Genomic DNA, 18,113 nt, shown 5'->3' with positions numbered 1-18,113 from the left:
AGGACAGAAACATGATTGACACAAACTGCTTAAATAAGGAAGAAAGGTAGGGGTAAAAGAAGAACACAAAAACATGTTTCTTTATTAAAGTATATTGCAAAGTTTACTGTTATCTTCTGCTCTATTAATTTATACAAATTTGTCAAAAGTTTAGTAAAAGTTTTAAATATTCTACATTAAGTAAAACAGCTTTTCTGTACCTTTTTTATGCTTCTTTCTCCACCAGTGATCTGTCATTAGACATGATATTTGGTTCCTTTATCTCTCAGCTGGCAGTGGATAATGGACAGAAACATGATTGACACAAAATGCTTACATAAGGAAGAAAGGCAGGGGTAAAAGAAGAACACAGAAACAGGTTTCTTTAATAAAGTATATTGCAAAGTTTACTGTTATCTTCTGCTCTATTAATTTACACAAATTTGTCAAAGTTTAGTTACAATTTAAGTTCTCTGCCAATAAATATTGCATTGTAGTATCAGAGCACTACTCACCAAAATATGGCAAACCTAATGCTCCTGCAGTAAAAGACAAGTATGTCCTCATATTTCAACACTTTATCTAGTACGTTCACTTGAATGATGATGCCAGACAGCAGCCACTTAAATGTAGCAGTGATTTTCTGTGCCAGTCTCTGCAGAAAAAAAAAATCACACTAGAAAAACATGCTGGCCAGAAATGATCAAACATGTGTTGTGTTTCCAGACATTGCCAAGAATCCATGTCTATCTCACTAAACTCAGTCTTGTCAATAGGCGTCCAACTCCTATAGAGGTAGATGAGGTAGCAGAGAGGGCCGGTGTTAGGTGACCCCCAACTCTCTTGTAATTAAGTGGTGAGAACATATGAAAGAATTCCCTGAACTGCAGTTATTGCAAGGCAAAGGTCACGGCAAAGGGTCAGAATGCCTTCTGTGTACATGTCATCATCCAGGACCGATTTCCATAATGTAGCAAAAAGATAGATACATATTTACTACCTTAAAGGAAATCAATCACTCAAAAAACACGTAGAAATACTGACCTCCACTTTTCTTCATCTTGATCCCGGCGCTGTCCTCCGTTGGTCTTGAGAAGCTGGCATCACCTAGAAAAGAAACGTATAATTAGCAGCCCGGAGCTACAATCCTCACCTGTTCCGTGTAACACGACCAAACTCGAAGTTTGCTCATCAATAGGTGGATCAGTGGTTAGCAGAACAGCCTTGCAGCGCTGGGGTCCTGTGTTCAAGTCCCATCCAGGTCAACGTTTGGAAGGAGTTTGTTTGTTTTCTCTGTGTTGCGTGGATTTCCTCCAGTTTCCTCCCACACTCCAAAACATACTGCTAGGTTGACTTGATTGTGAGCCCCATGGGGACAGGGACTGATTGGGTGAACTCTGTACAGCGCTATATTATCTGTGTAAGCTATATAAATAAAGGAATTATTATTTTCAATGCTGCGATTGGTGACAGGTACTGCAACTCAGAATCCTTTCTTAATACACATTTTACAGGCTTACAGTGTACCGGTTTGCAAAAACAGTGTACACTGCACAGTGTACAGGTATACAATACCCAGTGTACAGGTATACAATACACAGTGTACAGGTATACAATACACAGGGTACAGGTATACAATGCACAGTGTACATGTATACAATACACAGGGTACAGGTATACAATGCACAGTGTACAGGTATACAATACACAGTGTACAGGTATACAATACACAGTGTACAGGATTACAGGACATAGTGGTTCCGGTGTTCATTGGGATTGCTCAGCATTGTACGCTGCCAATCTTATATTATGAAAGGTCATTCATATCTTAATCCACAACCCCTTTAATCCCAAGGAAAGCACATGCCATCTCCATTGTGGCTATAGTGAACACATTTTATTCCTGAAGTTTAACATTGTGCAGTTTTAGTGGCTTTTTTGTATAAATCTGTTTGGGAGACAAAAAAGGACCACATTCTTTTTTCATTCATTTAGGATCCACTTCTCATTTTGCGTTGTGTGAACAATGCCCTAATCCGTATTTGGTCTCCACTTCTTCTATCTCTAGATTGTTTGCTCTCCATTCTGATGTTTTCCATTTTAGAAATATTTGTTTATTCATTTGAAGAAGCTGCTTTTAACAGATGGTGAGAGGACTACAGATGGAAGAGGAGAAGCAGCTCTCCTGGAGATATTTCAAAGAACCGGATCCAGGCCCGCTCTCCGGAGGAGGAAAACATAATATGGGGAAGAGACACACAGTGGCCTAAAAGCCGAGCACGGAACATAAGAAGAATGGCGCAGAGGACAATTTTGGGGGTGCGCAATGTAAGGTGTGATATAATGGGGTCAGGATGAGGTTAACACCTTATATAACATATATGGAGATCTAGGCCAGGGATGACAGGCAAGGAATCTAAACTAGAGAGCAGTTGTGAAGTTAAAAGAGATCACACCGAGCAGGAAAAGGAGAGATGAGATGTTTTCATAGCGAATACCAGAAAGAAGGATGAAGACGAAAAGCGAGAGCGAGTGCAGTGAATAGCAATGAGAACATGTGAGGGACAAGCTGTGACTTCACTCACTTCATGGAGGAGGCACAACCTGTACATTGCCTAATCCACAGCACCCTCTGCTGGTAGCTCCACATATTACATAACATAAAACCACAAACTACCCTCATATAAATAACAAGATATTTAATATAGAAAAATAACAATAATTGCAGATACAGTTCACATGAAATTTAATATGAATAAGTGCATTGTGTACATTATAGGAACAAAATGTTGTTTGTATTTGAGTCAAAGAGCTCAGAAGACAAGTCCCAAATCTAATATCCTATACTTCTTAATAATTACGTCATTCTTTCCAATACCCCCAATGTATTAAATAATTAGGTTGCTAGGGTAAGGAGTTTTTACACTGATCTCATAGTATGTCAACCCTAACAAGATATCTAGTTTTAGAATATATAAAGGATCATGTGGTGTGACAGTATCTTGCTATAATCACTTATATCTGTACAATTCCGTTCATGTGTAACCGGCGCTCGGGCCTGAAGTTGGACTCTGTCCTTGTGTGGCATTGCCATAGACTTTACCCTTGTAAACATAGAAGCATGGCGCATCTGTTGAATCTGCTGGAGATACTATCAGAGCCTTAGCAAGGCAGCTTCCTGTAGAGATAAAGAGCATTGAGTACACAGAACATCCGCTTGGATAAGATAAATTGTGTCATTGTCTCTAGTTCCCAGGATGATCTTTTTTTTTTTTTTAACTTTTTTTTTTGGTAACAAAAAAGTGAGACCATCATGTGACAAGACGCTCGCTCTGTCAATTACCCATCCTCATTTATCATTCTCAGCTCTTCCTTGTGAGCAGCATTTATACAAGCTGACAACTCCCAGTGACTGAAACAAGACACATGGGAGCTGTAGAATAAATGACCGAATGTACCGCCACCTTATCACCGCGTATGTGATAGAGGAAATACATATTAAAGGAGTATTTCCGCCATTACAGGAATGGGCTTACATGTCTGTATGACATTAGAAGTGATTACCATGCCAATCATGCACCAGTCATCAGAAACACCCTATTGTAACCCTACCACCTATACCTGGAATAGCCTACATACATATTGTCAACCTATCACCTATACCTGGAATACCCTACATACATATTGTCAACCTATCACCTATACCTGGAATACCCTACATACATATTGTAACCCTACCACCTATACCTGGAATACCCTTATACATTCTTTGTTTGCAATATATATATATATATATATATATATATATATATATATATATACACATATATATTGTGCTTGTGGTGCATCCTTTAAAGGACATCTATCACCAGATTACTGGTGACAAAGTCTCCTAATAAGACTGCTTGTTAGGTCTAGGGGACGGGCAGGACTGTTTTTAAGACATTTTCTTGCCTCCTTATTAAAGAAGTATGAATTGCCGGAGGCGCTCAGACTGAAGGCACCAAAGAGCCTCTCCACTTCCCCGGACTTTAATTTATGCACGCCCATGCTGCAAGCCTCCTCCTGCTGCAGGCCGGGGAACTAGGAGAGAGCATACGCCCCGTTTTCTCTGTGTCCCGGGTCTCTGACGTCACCAGCCGGATCATAATTTCCCGGACGGGAGCAGGATGAGGCTTGCAGTGGGGTTATGCATAAATTAAAGTCCGGGGAATTCAAGAAGCGTTTGGGCACCATCAGCCTGAGCGCATCCGGCACTTTAACAAAGTTCATATTTCACTAATAAAGAGGCAAGAAAACTAAATAAAAACAGCCCCCCCCCCCATCTCCAAAACCAATTGAGCAGTCTAATTAGGACACTCTATCACCAGTAATCTGGTGATAGACACCCTTTAAGCATGTTACTTTGCCCAGTAGGCACCACTGATGGCTTTCCTCTCATCCTCCACTTAGAGGTGGATAGGTATCACACACATTCCCTGTTTTTCCTTTAAACCTAGGGTAGTTGGACTGGGAATTCACAAGTTATGGGATCAAGACCATGGTCAATCCTTATCACATTTGCTTATAATAGGCAGCCTGAAAATGAATATTCTTAGTCCACTAGTTATTCCTGTATTCTGACGTTTGGAATGTTCTCACTATGCATTACTGGATCTTGTTGTTTCTGACCTATTGTTCTCCTATAATGAAACTTACTATGAATGTGCAGCCAGCCTTGACGTGACTGTTGCTAGTGCCCTGACCTTGGTTTGTTGCTGACAATTCTCAGCCTGACCCCATGGTGCTTTTCACCATCATTACTAGTTCAACCAGGGTCAGCTCCTAACTATTCCTGGACTAGAGGTAAGGCCGGTCTTGTGAAGTGAAGTCCAAATTCCTGTGAAGGGGGTGAACACGGATGCTTCCTAGAGATAACAACACTGGGAATTACCCAAATCAGGTAAGTGGAAGAGTGGGTTACAACGTGCCTAACGGACACTTGTTTAGTTGAAACCTATTCCTCTCGACCCCATATACATATGGCTATACCATACATGTTTTGCATGGAGATCTGTAGTAGCAGCTTATGTCTAGTCACTATCTTACATGCCCAGTCAGGTCACCCTCATCTGCTTTGGACTCTCGCCCTTCAAAACCTTATGTGAATTGTCATTATAAGAAAGAAGGTTAGGTGGAGGAGTTTCATGTAAAAACAAAGAGGCTAGTTATCCTGGTGGGTCATGTACATATCATCACACCAAGTTATTCGTCCATTAAGATCTGATATTTATGTTCTGCCTGAAATTTCAGCTTAGAAGTGACAGACATGGACATGCTACTATTAGCTCCCTGAGTGAGGCCTCTATTACATGACCATGTTACATAATACATGGGGATTCTGTGCTCATTATATCATATATCGGCTCATTATGCATATATGTTATATAATAGCAGACAGACATGCTGCAAAGTAATTTTATTCCCACAGATTCATATGCAATTTGCGAGAGACAAATTATTACAGATGTACCATAATCTAGAATGAGGGTGAAGAGAGGTGAGCTGTAATGCCAGAAAGGAAACCCAAGGGTGGCGCTGTGCCAGGTAACAGGGGTCAAGTCACTCCTGCGACCTGGTTGTTCTCAGACCTGCACTGATCACATATTGGTGGCATATTTTAGCAATACCATCAATAACTTTTACTACAGCTACCTATTACAGCTTTGATATTTCCCCACACTGCTGACAGAACACTGATTATAATTAATGACTGCAATTAAAGCAAGGAAATATGTATTAGCTCATTAATCAAATGCATTTTCATATTGTTGATTAATAAATTGTAAGTAATTCATATATGTTATGAATTGCATATATCTTATAAATCAGGAGTCTCATAATGTGGATAATTCCATGCACAATAAAAAGTTATGACATCCACTTTATGGTTCAAGCATATATTGTTAATATATATTTTTGGTTTAGTTTCCAAAATCTCTGCTTGCTGCCAGAATAAAAGCATCCCTGTTTCTGTTAACAGCAGAGGAATAGCTGGTTTAGGGGGACTACAACCAACCACTTTGTCTTGAACAAAATATTGTGATTAAGGGGCATCCCCTTGGGTGAAGTAACTCCAGTGACACCAAGCACAGCAAACACTGATGCAAGGTAGATGAAAACCTGTGTATCTTTTCAAAGTAATATTAAACTCTCTTTTCTTACACCGCTAAGAACCAGATTCCCTTCCTGCCCATTTTCGACACAAGGAAGTTACATACAACTAATCACTGGCTGATCATCATCATCATAATCATCATTCTGACCAGTGATTGGCTGAGAAATCATTTCCTATATATTAACAGAGACCCGAAAGTAGAGACCAGCAGGAAATGTTGGATCAGGAGAGGCAGCAGGTCACTGAGCAGAGCATTGCGAAGAACTTTCGTTTTTTGTGAGCTGCTTTATCTTTCAATAAATCCCTTTCACGTAATAGTTCTCTCCTTCAATTGGATAATATCCCTCTTCGTCTTCCATGTAATAATTTTCCTCATCTCGATAATAGTCTTCTTCATGATCACCTGAGTAATGGTCAGTATGGGGCTTTCCTTGTTCTTCCACCTCCTCTTCAAATTGCTCCTCTTCTTGATCTCCTTCCCCTTCAGCCTCTGCTTCCTCCTCCTCCGCAGCCTTTTGTGCCTCCTTTTCTTGCTGCTCTCTTTCCCTTTCCTCCATCTCTTCCTCCTCTATCTGTTTTCTCTGCTCCTCCCGTTCCTCCATAAACTCCTGGGCACCCTCGCCAACCAATGTAACCGTTTCTCCTACCTTGGGTGGCGCTTTTACAGGATTGTGGTCATAGGAAAGAAGCCTCAGTCCCTTCATGCCACTCATGTCTGGAAATACTGCTATCTTGTTCTTATCAAGATCCAGAATCTCTAGTCCATGTAAGCGCAAAAGAACCTTTGGTACACGCTCAAGTCTGTTTCCATACAACCAGAGACCTCTGAGACCTGTCATACAAGTTGCAATTTCTCCAGGAAGACTCTTAAGGCGGTTGTCCCCCATTTGTAAACATCGCAGGCAAGGCATGTCCAGCAATACTCGTGGAAAGTAGTGCAAAAAGTTACGTTCTATCCATAGAGTACGCAGAGTCTGGAGACGTGCAAAGGATGGAGGGAGACCTTGTAGGCGGTTTGCCCCTATGTAGAGACGACACAGATGTGGTAGAGAACACACAGGCTCTGGCAACTCTGGTAATCTGTTAGCATCAAGTGCCAAGGTGCGTAGGTTGTGGAGTTGATAAAGGTCATCAGGTATTTCACTTACCATTGTGCCACTCAAGTACAACTTATAGAGCTCATCAGAGAGTGTGCATATTGAAGCAGGAAGACGAGTCATCTTACGCCCACTAAACTCCAGGGTGCCATCTCCTGAACTCAATTGTTCCTCTGTATCTTCTGGTAAAGGTTCTACACCTCCTTCTCCCGCCACTGTGGGCACCGATCCGCATCCTCCCATCTGGATATCTCCAGGAGGCACAATGAATACTTTGATGTATCAGCAACGGTCACATGTGGCACAACTGTATCATGCCAGCATCAGAAACATGTTGCTGTGCTGGCTGTACGCGAACAGTGCATTTCCTGGTCACTCTCAATTCCTTTGTAAAACGAAATATTATCTGTCAGTGTTAAATATTCATGTAAAACTCTCAGGTTTCTTCTATTACATCACTTTGGTAATTGGTAAGTGGTCACGTGTCAGGCTCTTCATAGCAATTCTACTAATTTCTCACTTACAGTAAGAATGAATTAGCAGGGTTGCCCCAGACATTAGTGGCATTACATGGATCGTGAAGTCCATTGCCTCTTCTGCAAAATCTTAAAATGAGGATACCATCCTCAGGGCTTTTATTTGGGTATACAGTGAGTATGGAAAGTATTCAGACCCCTTTAAATTTTTCACTCTTTTTTTCATTGCAGCCAATTGGTAAGATTAGAAAAAAGTTCTTTTTCTGTTCATTAATGTGCTCTCTTCCCCCATCCTAAAAGACGAAAACAGAAATGTAGATATTTTTGCTAATTTATTAAACAAGAAAAACTGAAATATCACATGGTCATAAGTATTCAGACCCTTTGCTCAGTATTTGAGTACAAGCAGCTTTTGAGCTAGTACAGACTTGAGTCTTCTTGGGAACAAGTTTTTCACCCCTTGCAGATCCTCTTTAGTTCCCTCAGGTTGGATGTTGAACATTGGTGGAAGCCATTTTCAAGTCTCTCCAGAGATGCTCATTTGTGTTTAGGTCCGGGCTCTGGCTTGGCCAGTCAGGAATGGACCCAGAGTTTTGTTATTTTAGCTGTGTGCTTAGGGCCATTGTCATGTTGAAAGGTAAACCTTCATCCCAGTCTGAGGTCCAGAGCATTTTGGAAGAGGTTTTCATCCAGGATATCTCTGTACTATCATATTTCCTGCAATTACAACCAGTCATCCTTTCCCTGCAGCTGAAAAACACCCCCATAGCAGAATTACAACTTGTGGCCAAGATCACAGTAGTGTGCAATATTCATACAAATGCAATTGATAAGCACATAAGTAAGATATAAGCCCCTTCCTGCCAAAAAACCAAATGCTTCAAATCAAGTAGATATAGTATGGAAACAAATGACAATAATGTGCAAATGCAAAATATCACTACCTATAACCATGAAACTGAAGCAAAATGGGCTAACCTAAGCAAGGCCTAGCACCCAGGTAGCACAGCAAGAAGACAATGGCCCCAATACACACCAAACACTGAGCATCGGTAGGAGTGGGAGGCTCCCCGCGCGTATTGTCGCTGCAAGCGACTTTCTCAGGGGTATGAACTTCAAGTGCAAGGAAGGGGCTTATATCTTACATTATGTGCTTATCAATTGCATTTGTATGAATATTGCACAATACTGTGATCTTGGCCACTGATACAAGTTGTAATTCAGGAATTCATCCTTGGAACTTAGGCTTGAATCATTTGTCACAACACTTTCGGTTAGGGGTGGAGGATGGAGTAAAGTCATTGCACTTACTCTATCCTGTGTCTTTTTGGTACTCATGTACTTTTAATTGATTTTAATCGTTGTGTAGTTGTGTATTTCATGAATTCATTAACAAAGATTGCATTTTATTACTTTCTGGCCCTTTGTAGCACACTTCTTTCTCTTCTAGTGTTAATATATATTGTTAATTTTTGGTGTGTGGACGCCCCACCCGTTTTTGTGCTAGTCTGTTCATCCTTATTGCCAAATACTTGAAAACTATTGTGTAATTTGGTGTGTGGGTGGATCGAATGATTACAATATGGTAATTAATTATCCATGCAAGATGCTCAAGATATCAAGTCTATCAGGTTAAATAGAGATTTCATTCCAAAAACTTGTTTGGGTTTGAATACAGAAAACCTCTGTATGTGTGGGCTCCCTAAAGAACAATTTCACCCACAACTGAGAATTTTGTTGTTTTGGATAGCTCAGTCATTCTTCGTTAGGTATAAATGATTTATCAAAATGTTGAGGCCTATCTGTAGTGCTGCCTGTCTGGTACCCCTGAAGATGGTAATTTTCAGTCTACAACATGGTTTTCATGTCCCGTTTAATTACAACAGAGATGGCAAACTCATTTTTACAAAGGGCCTTGTTGTAATAGTAAGTCTGTATAAATGTAACAGTGAATTAAGCTTTTTGTTATTCCAGCATTCCCTTCAGGAAAGTTCCAAAAACCCAAGACACCCTTCTCATTACTACCAGACCCCACATAATCTCCAATCCCAACAAAATACCCCTTTCTGCAAATTTCCTGCCATTCTCCTTTGACCCCTTTTGCTGTAAGACTACAGTCATGTGCAGTGCGTGGCACTCATTCCATGGGTGCTGCTGGGCCATACAAAAAAATTGTCTCCCTTGCCTTGAGTATGACACACAGCTTACACATAGAGCTAAATTGTTTGTTGATGTGGAATGACAGGGCTTAGGCCAAATGCACACGACGGTGCATTTAAAAACGGGCTGCAAACTCCCCCCCCCCCTCGTTTCAGCTAGGTGGAGATGGTGGGGAGAAAAGCCATTTCCATAGGAGCTGAGTGCCCAAGCTGACCATGCATAATAGAAGTCAATGACGGACACTATTTATGGTCTTGTATGTGAGGCCTTAGAAGGAGGAGCCATAAAGAAGTCCAAACCCTAGCATAGAAGACAGAATGAGAATGTCAGGCTCAAGGGGTAGTGGACCCACTGCGGACGATGGCTTAAGCAAACACCTGGGACCGGAGTCTAAGTGGCACCCAGTTTTCACCAGAGCCCGCCGCACAGCGGGTTGGACTTGCTGCGGCGTGGTACCACCAGGTCATTCCACAGGTGCGATCTTGTCTGCGATGGCAGCAAAGGCAAGGTACAGAAACTGAAGGAAAGTTTGTGGTTGGGGACAGGCAGAAGGCTGAGACAGGCAGCACAGGATCAACGTCAGGAACAAAGCAGGAGGTCAGGGCCGGCGGAACAGGATCAGAGTCAAAAGCAGAACCGGGGTCACAATGGAAAATCCAAACACAGAAGCTTTCTCAACGGCATTAGCACAAAGATCCAGCAGGGAATGCTGGGAGATGCCGGCTTTCAACCATTTCCTGAAAAGGGCTAGCACCACTCAGCGATGTGCTGGCCCTTTAAACTTATGAAGCCGCCCGCGCACCCTAGGATACGGGGAAAGCGAGTGCATCGGGCCACTGGGACACACAGAGGATCACGGGTGAAATTGCGACACCGCATGACAGAGAAGTTGACATTAACAGAAAAACATATAAGCCGCGGTACCTAATTTTAACATAGAAAACTGGGAAAAACTAGAGTATAAGCCTAGGGTGGGAAATACATTGGTCACAGCCTCCAGCCAGTATAAAGCTGACCAGCCCATATCCTCCAGTATATAACCTTCCAGCCCCTGCTCCCCCCAGTATATAGCCTGCCAGCCCCTGCCCCCCAGTATATAGCCTGCCAGCCCCTGGCCCCCAGTATACAGCCTGCAAGCCCCTGCTCCCCCCAGTATATAGCCTACCAGCCCCTTCCCCCCCAGTATATAGCCTGCCAGCCTCTGACCCCCAGTATATATCCTGACAGCCCCTTCCCACCCAGTATATAGCCTGCCAGCCCCTGCAGTATATATCCAGCCCCCCCCCCCAGTATATAGCCGGCCAGCCCCTGCTCCCCCCAGTATATAGCCTGCCAGCCCCTGCCCCCCAGTATATATCCTGACAGCCCCTTCCCACCCAGTATATAGCCTGCCAGCCCCTGCAGTATATAGCCAGCACCCCCAGTATATAGACTGCAAGCCCCTGCTCCCCCCAGTATATAGCCTGCCAGCCCCTGCCCCTCCAGTATATAGCCTGCCAGCCCCTTCCCCCCCAGTATATATCCTGATAGTCCCTTCCCACCCAGTATATAGCCTGCCAGCCCATGCAGTATATAGCAAGCCCCCCCCCCAGTATATAGCCGGCCAGCCCCTGCTCCCCCCAGTATATAGCCTGCCAGCCCCTGCCCCCCCGGTAAATATCCTGACAGCCTCTTCCCACCCGGTATATAGCCTGACAGCCCCTGCAGTATATAGCCGCCCCCCCCCCCCCCCCGTATATAGCCGGCCAGCCCCTGCTCCCCCCAGTATATAGCCTGCCAGCCCCTGCCCCTCCAGTATTTAGCCTGCCAGCCGTTGCCCCCCCCAGTATATATCCTGCCAGCCCCTTCCCACCCAGTATATGGCCTGCTAGCCCCTGCCCCCCCCCAGTGTATAGCCTGCCAGCCCCTGCAGTGTATAACCTGCCAGCCCCTGAAGTATATAGCCAGCCCATCACCCCAGGATATAGCCTGCCTACCACTGCAGTATATAGCCAGCTCCCCCCCCCCCCCTACAGTATATAGCTGGCCAGCCTCTGCCCCGATTATGCAAAGCCTTTAATTAAAAACATGAACACTGTACTCACCTTTTGGGTACTTCGGGACCGTTTGCCAACGTCATTGTTTGTGCACCACAGACATCACGCAGGGGCCCCAAAGAGGATCCAGAGAACCCAAAGAGGACCTTAAGGACCCGAAGAGGCACCAGAGCATCTGAAGCAAGAAGAGCAAAGGTGGCGTCGAAAAGGTGAGTACAGAGTTAATTTTTTTTTATAGACTCAAGTATAAGCCGAGTTAGGTCTTTTTCAGCACAATTTTTGTGCTGAAAAACTCGGCTTATACTCGGTTAGACATGGTACTTCAAAGGCTGAAGTGGTAGGTTTATACACATATACATGGCACCAGCTCAGGGTGAGCTGGTGCCAGAGCATATTTTTGTTAAGGGAACAAAGCCCCTATCTTAGAATTATAAGTTATATCAACTTATAACTCCGCGCACTGGGGCTCGGCACACCATGTGCGCGCCCGTGCGTGCGCCGGATTCTGAAGTGCAGGAGAGCCGGTGACGACACCGAGCTCTCCGGCACACGCGGGCCTGCGCATCTTAGCACGGCCTGTTTCCCCGCGCTAAGTTGCGGAGAGCTCGGTGACGTCATCGGCTCTCCTGCACTTCAGAATCCAGCGCACGCACGGGCGTGCGCATGTTGCGCCGATCCCATGTGCGGTGCGCCAAGTTATGAGTTAATATAACTTGTAATTCTAAGATAAGGGAACAAAGCCCCTAACAAAAATATGCTCTGGCACCAGCTCACCCTGAGCTGGTGCCATGTATATATGTATAAACCTACCACTTTTAGGTGGTAGGTTTCCTTTAAAGAAGGATAAAACCAAGAGGTCATTCTGTTCTATGTGTTATAAGTGTTGGGGGCCAATTGCAATTTTTCTATAGGATCCATAAACAAGTGTCATTGTATTCAGAGGTTCAGTATCATGGTCATACTAACCTTTTGTAATAATTTCCAGATTTATGTTTTTAAGCTGTTATGTTGCTCCACTGTCTCCACTACTTTATAGGGAAAAAAAAAGAAATGGATCCTCCGAAAAAAAGAAGCACAACAATTTTATATTATTATTAATTGGCAATTTATCATAAAAGTTTAGATTTTTTTTTTATAGGTTAGTCCTGTAAACAAGGATAAAGTTGATTTGCCATGAAGAGGACTTTCACCATTTCTGCTTTAGTAAATGCTTTCTCACACATTCTCCGTATTCTCTGTTTTAAAGACTTCTGCATTGTAACATTTCATCAGTATCATGGGGCCTGGCCATCCGACCTGCCACACTAAAGAATTTAGGACTACGCCATCATATGAATGTTATGCAGCACTAGTGGACTGCACAAAATTATATCTTTGGTCCCTGACACCCCCTGGGATAAACTGCCTGACAGTGAGAGTATGTAGGAGTGTATAAATGTATGTGTGTATACGAGTATCATGTGTGTTTACGGTGTGTATGTGTGTATCTGCTGTTTGTGTAAATGGTGTGTATGTGTGTATCTGCTGTATGTCTGGTGTGTATCTGCTGTATGTCTGTGTGTATACAGTATATTCGGTATGTGCTGTATGTGCATGTACATGATGTACAGTGTGTATGTATGTGTGGATATGGTATATGTATATGCAGTATGTGTGGATATGGTATGTATGCATGAGTGTATAAATATGTGCCATTATATAAATATGTGTGAGTGTACAAATAACAGAAGATATTTACTAAGTGTAAAATAGCTACATTTAACATACTGCCATAAACTTTGATTGCCCTCCAGTCTGAAAAGAGATATTGATTTGCAGTAAAATATTTCGAGGCTTCGCTCCTGCTATTTTGTTGCCAGTTCAATAAATCTGTGACCTGTCTTATTGTTACACAGCACAAGCGCTTGCGTTCCCTATCAAATGCCTGCCGGCTGTGATTACGGCTTCTAATGACAAAGCACCCTACTAGCCATAGAATCCTACTAACTCTGGTGAGAACATTGTTATTAATGAACGACCTATTAGAACAATCGTGCTTGTTTACTACCGGCCGTACTAAAAATCCTAGGAAATACATTGGTAAAACTAAAAATAGCAATGCCTATCTCTAAAGATGTAAGGAATTATGACAATTATTTCTATAGGTATCTATACAGATATGTGTATGTTTCCTTTGACTAGATGGAGGTAGGTTGCGATGCCCAGCAAGAGCTAACTTGGCAATTGTTGAATTATTACAATACAGTAATTTAACCCATGCACCCATCTTCCCGCACATTCACGTAATAGTACGTCTTTGCGGGAAGATGCTTCTCACACCAGGACATGCTATTACGTCCAGTTTCTGGCACCGCCACAAAAGCGGAGCCGGCAACAGTCAACATTTACGAGTGTTAAACCCTTACATGCCACAGTCAACCATGACTATGGTGTGTACGGGTCTTCCCCCTAAGGATCGGAGACCCCATGCTGCTAATTATGAATTCTGATCCTCTTCAGGGCAGCACCGAGGTCCTGGGGCTGCCCAATTTTCCGTCAGTCAGACCCCTTCCGGGCCTGACTGTCAACTGTCTGTGCATATGTCAGCATTCCAGACTATTTACACTGCTCTACAATGAATAAGTATTGTAGAGCAGTGTATTGGACTTGAAAGAGTGACCAGAGCATCACTGGTTTAAGTTAAATTATATGTACAGTAAAACATATGTAAAAAAAATATATAAAAATGTTGAAATAAAATAAATAAAATATAAGCCCCTAAAATGTCCATTTCCAATACAAACACTTAATAAAGTATAACAAAACATAAATACACCAAATAAACCCCCATTTGGAATTGCAGTGTCCTTAACAATCTGTATAATAAAACAGAATCGTTATTGGACCCGAATGGTGAACGCAATAAAAATAAAACCTGAAAAAGGTTCCAAAAATAAATAATTTTTTGTTAATAACTTAAAAAAATGTTTTTAAAAAGTGATCTGCGCTCCAAAAGAAGACCGCTAAAAGAACAACCCTTCTTGCAAAAATTAAGCTTCTAAGCCAGACTTGTCATGCGAAAAATAATAAGTTTTTAATCAGTGAAATTGGGAAAAAATAAAAAAGCCATATAAATGAGATATCTCCATAATCGTGGCGACCCATAGAATAAAAATAACATATTATTTTTATGGTATGGTGAACAGCTAAAAAAAAAGCAAACAAATCTAACCAAAATTGATGATTTTCATTTCCACCACCAACAAAAAGTTAATAAAATCTCGTCAATTAGCTAAAGATGCTCCAAAATTATGCACCAGAAAAGTGCATTTCATGTGTCCAAAAAATAAGCCCTATTTATAAACAGCAAAAAAAAAGATAACCTGTACAATTTCACAAGCAGAACTGCACTGAATAAAGGTCCTTCCATTCTATAACTGGATGTGTGTCCATACAGCCAGTTATCACCACATATCGGTGCACTCGGGAGAAATTGGGTATCAAACTTTGTGCTATTTGTCATTTAATCCATTGTGAATGTTTAATTTTCCACCCAAAATGAATGTATTGTTCAAAAATATTACAATATGGATACCGCACCTACATTTTTAACCCCTATAGGGTTAACAAACTTAAGGGTTCTTAAGTTGATGGATGTTTCCACAATGGGGTAATTTATGAGTCTCACTATTATTTAGGCCTCTTGCAGTCATTTGAAAGTTGAGCAGGTCTCTCTATACATTCTGTATACCCCATAGAAGTCTATGGGAACATTTAAAATATGTGTTGCATATGTGCTGTTTACAGTTGCTGCCATACACTCACCGGCCACTTTATTAGGTACACCTGGCCAACTGCTCGTTAACACTTAATTTCTAATCAGCCAATCACATGGCGGCAACTCAGTGCATTTAGGCATGTAGACATGGTCAAGACAATCTCCTGCAGTTCAAACCGAGCATCAGTATGGGGAAGAAAGGTGATTTGAGTTGCTTTGAACGTGGCATGGTTGTTGGTGCCAGAAGGGCTGGTCTGAGTATTTCAGAAACTGCTGATCTACTGGGATTTTCACGCACAACCATCTCTAGGGTTTAAAGAAAATTGATCCGCAAAAGAAAAAACATCCAGTGAGCGGCAGTTCTGTGGGCGGAAATGCCCTCTTGATGCCAGAGGTCAGAGGAGAATGGGCAGACTGGTTCGAGCTGATAGAAAGGCAACAGTGACTCAAATCGCCACCCGTTACAACCAAGGTAGGCAGAAGAGCATCTCTGAACGTACAGTACATCGAACTTTGAGGCTGATGGGCTACAGCAGCAGAAGACCACACCGGGTGCCACTCCTTTCAGCTAAGAACAGGAAACTGAGGCTACAATTTGCACAAGCTCATCGAAATTGGACAGTAGAAGATTGGAAAAACGTTGCCTGGTCTGATGAGTCTCAATTTCTGCTGCGACATTCGGATGGTAGGGTCAGAATTTGGCGTCAACAACATGAAAGCATGGATCCATCCTGCCTTGTATCAACGGTTCAGGCTGGTGGTGGTGGTGTCATGGTGTGGGGAATATTTTCTTGGCACTCTTTGGGCCCCTTGGTACCAATTGAGCATCGTTGCAACGCCACAGCCTACCTGAGTATTGTTGCTGACCATGTCCATCCCTTTATGACCACAATGTACCCAACATCTGATGGCTACTTTCAGCAGGATAATGCGCCGTGTCATAAAGCTGGAATCATCTCAGACTGGTTTCTTGAACATGACAATGAGTTCAATGTACTCAAATGGCCTCCACAGTCACCCGATCTCAATCCAATAGAGCATCTTTGGGATGTGGTGGAACGGGAGATTCGCATCATGGATGTGCAGCCGACAAATCTGCGGCAACTGTGTGATGCCATCATGTCAATATGGACCAAAATCTCTGAGGAATGCTTCCAGCACCTTGTTGAATCTATGCCACAAAGAATTGAGGCAATTCTGAAGGCAAAAGGGGGTCCAACCCGTTACTAGCATAGTGTACCTAATAAAGTGGCCGGTGAGTTTATATACATGCAGTATCTAGGGAGACCAAAACCAGCGAAAGGTACATTCTGTCAGCCAGCCATCATCTGCCAGCCCACTGTATTTTATAAGAATACGGTATGGATACAGTGACATTTGTGCACATAGGGCTGAAAAATGTCATGTATATGCATTCATATAGCAAAGAAATACAGGACTGGAGAAATTCTACATTTGTGTGAAAGCAGCTTAACTCAAAATAATTTTTTAGTCATTATGACAATAAGATTTTCATAATTCCCAGCTGTATTGGGAACAAAGAGCATTAATAAACCTTGATTGCAGACACCTTTACCTTCTCTTATGTTCACCATTGCAGCCAAGGGTCAAAGTACAGTAAATTACCAGCATCCAGAGAGCATCACCAGAGGTCACAGTGGGCAGAGAGGTCCGTCCGTGACTCTCTACGCTTAGTGGGTTGATCTCATGATTTCAAAATGTGAACAGCATGATGAGGAGGACTGTTTAAACATATTGAAATTTATCGGGTGATTCATACATCTTACACATGTTGTGAATTTTGCCATTAAACTGCTTTTTAGAGAACAGCAAGTTGTACAAAAAGTAATGAAGCATGGAACAGTAGAACACATGCATTCAGTAATTATTCATCTACACATCTATTGTGTCTTTGTTAAATATATATTTCCAAACCACTTCTTCCCATCGCTGTTCTTAGAAATACGGAATGTAAACAGGGAACTGCTCACGTCATCTTTTCAAATGAAGGTCAGTCCCTTTACCGTAGAATTTAGCCCCCATCAAGTGATCTTGAAAATATTTAAGTAATTGCTAAGACAAAATCCCCCAATCCAATCACATTCATTCGCCATCCTTCTCTTAAGGTGTCACAGAACATACAACGTATTGATACGTTTAACACTTTCAGCACCATGAAGACAAAAAAAGGTATTGTATAACAACATTCCTGGATAGTAGACTATAGCAGAACCAAGTCAATCGGTTTGTCCGTCATATTACATGTGACCAAGCAGGGGATGCATTAAATAGGCCTGGTTTTGTGTAGTAGGTGTGATTATCATAATGGCTAGGCTGTGAACCTATTAACATTAGTATGTCAGCTGAGATTTTGTTGATGCAGTGGAACCACCCTTTACACAGTCTCATTGCAGTGATATGGTGATCACATGGCAATGGGATTTCAGAAAA

General features: G+C 42.3%; 1 protein-coding gene and 1 long non-coding RNA gene across 3 annotated transcripts in view; both read right to left on the bottom strand.

Moving 5' to 3' along the window:
* Positions 1 to 202: 202 nt before the first annotated feature.
* LOC140070946 (uncharacterized) overlaps positions 203 to 18,113 on the bottom strand; it is a 37,667-nt gene continuing 19,756 nt past the window's right edge. The window contains exons 2-5 of one of the 2 annotated variants that reach the window (XR_011849015.1): positions 11,954 to 12,080; positions 1,024 to 1,086; positions 495 to 634; positions 203 to 311 (exon numbers count right to left, since the gene is read on the bottom strand). This is a non-coding gene — a long non-coding RNA (uncharacterized lncRNA). Of the gene's footprint in view, positions 312 to 494; positions 635 to 1,023; positions 1,087 to 11,953; positions 12,086 to 18,113 lie in introns of those variants that run through there. The other variant, XR_011849014.1, reaches the window with a different exon arrangement.
* Positions 6,430 to 7,476, bottom strand: LRRC10B (leucine rich repeat containing 10B). Its single transcript, XM_072114210.1, has one exon. The coding sequence runs from the start codon at positions 7,474 to 7,476 to the stop codon at positions 6,430 to 6,432; it is 1,047 nt and encodes a 348-aa protein (XP_071970311.1).

Source organism: Engystomops pustulosus, chromosome 7 (genome assembly GCF_040894005.1).
Source record: "Engystomops pustulosus chromosome 7, aEngPut4.maternal, whole genome shotgun sequence".
NCBI classification, from domain to species: domain Eukaryota; kingdom Metazoa; phylum Chordata; class Amphibia; order Anura; family Leptodactylidae; genus Engystomops; species Engystomops pustulosus.
The sequence above is the reverse complement of the archived record's forward strand: the minus strand, read 5'-3'. Positions and strand labels throughout refer to the sequence as shown.

What these genes read in the sequence shown, in the direction of transcription:
- LRRC10B (XM_072114210.1), bottom strand. Translation starts at nt 7,476, where the DNA reads ATGGGAGGATGCGGATCGGTGCCCACAGTGGCGGGAGAAGGAGGTGTA.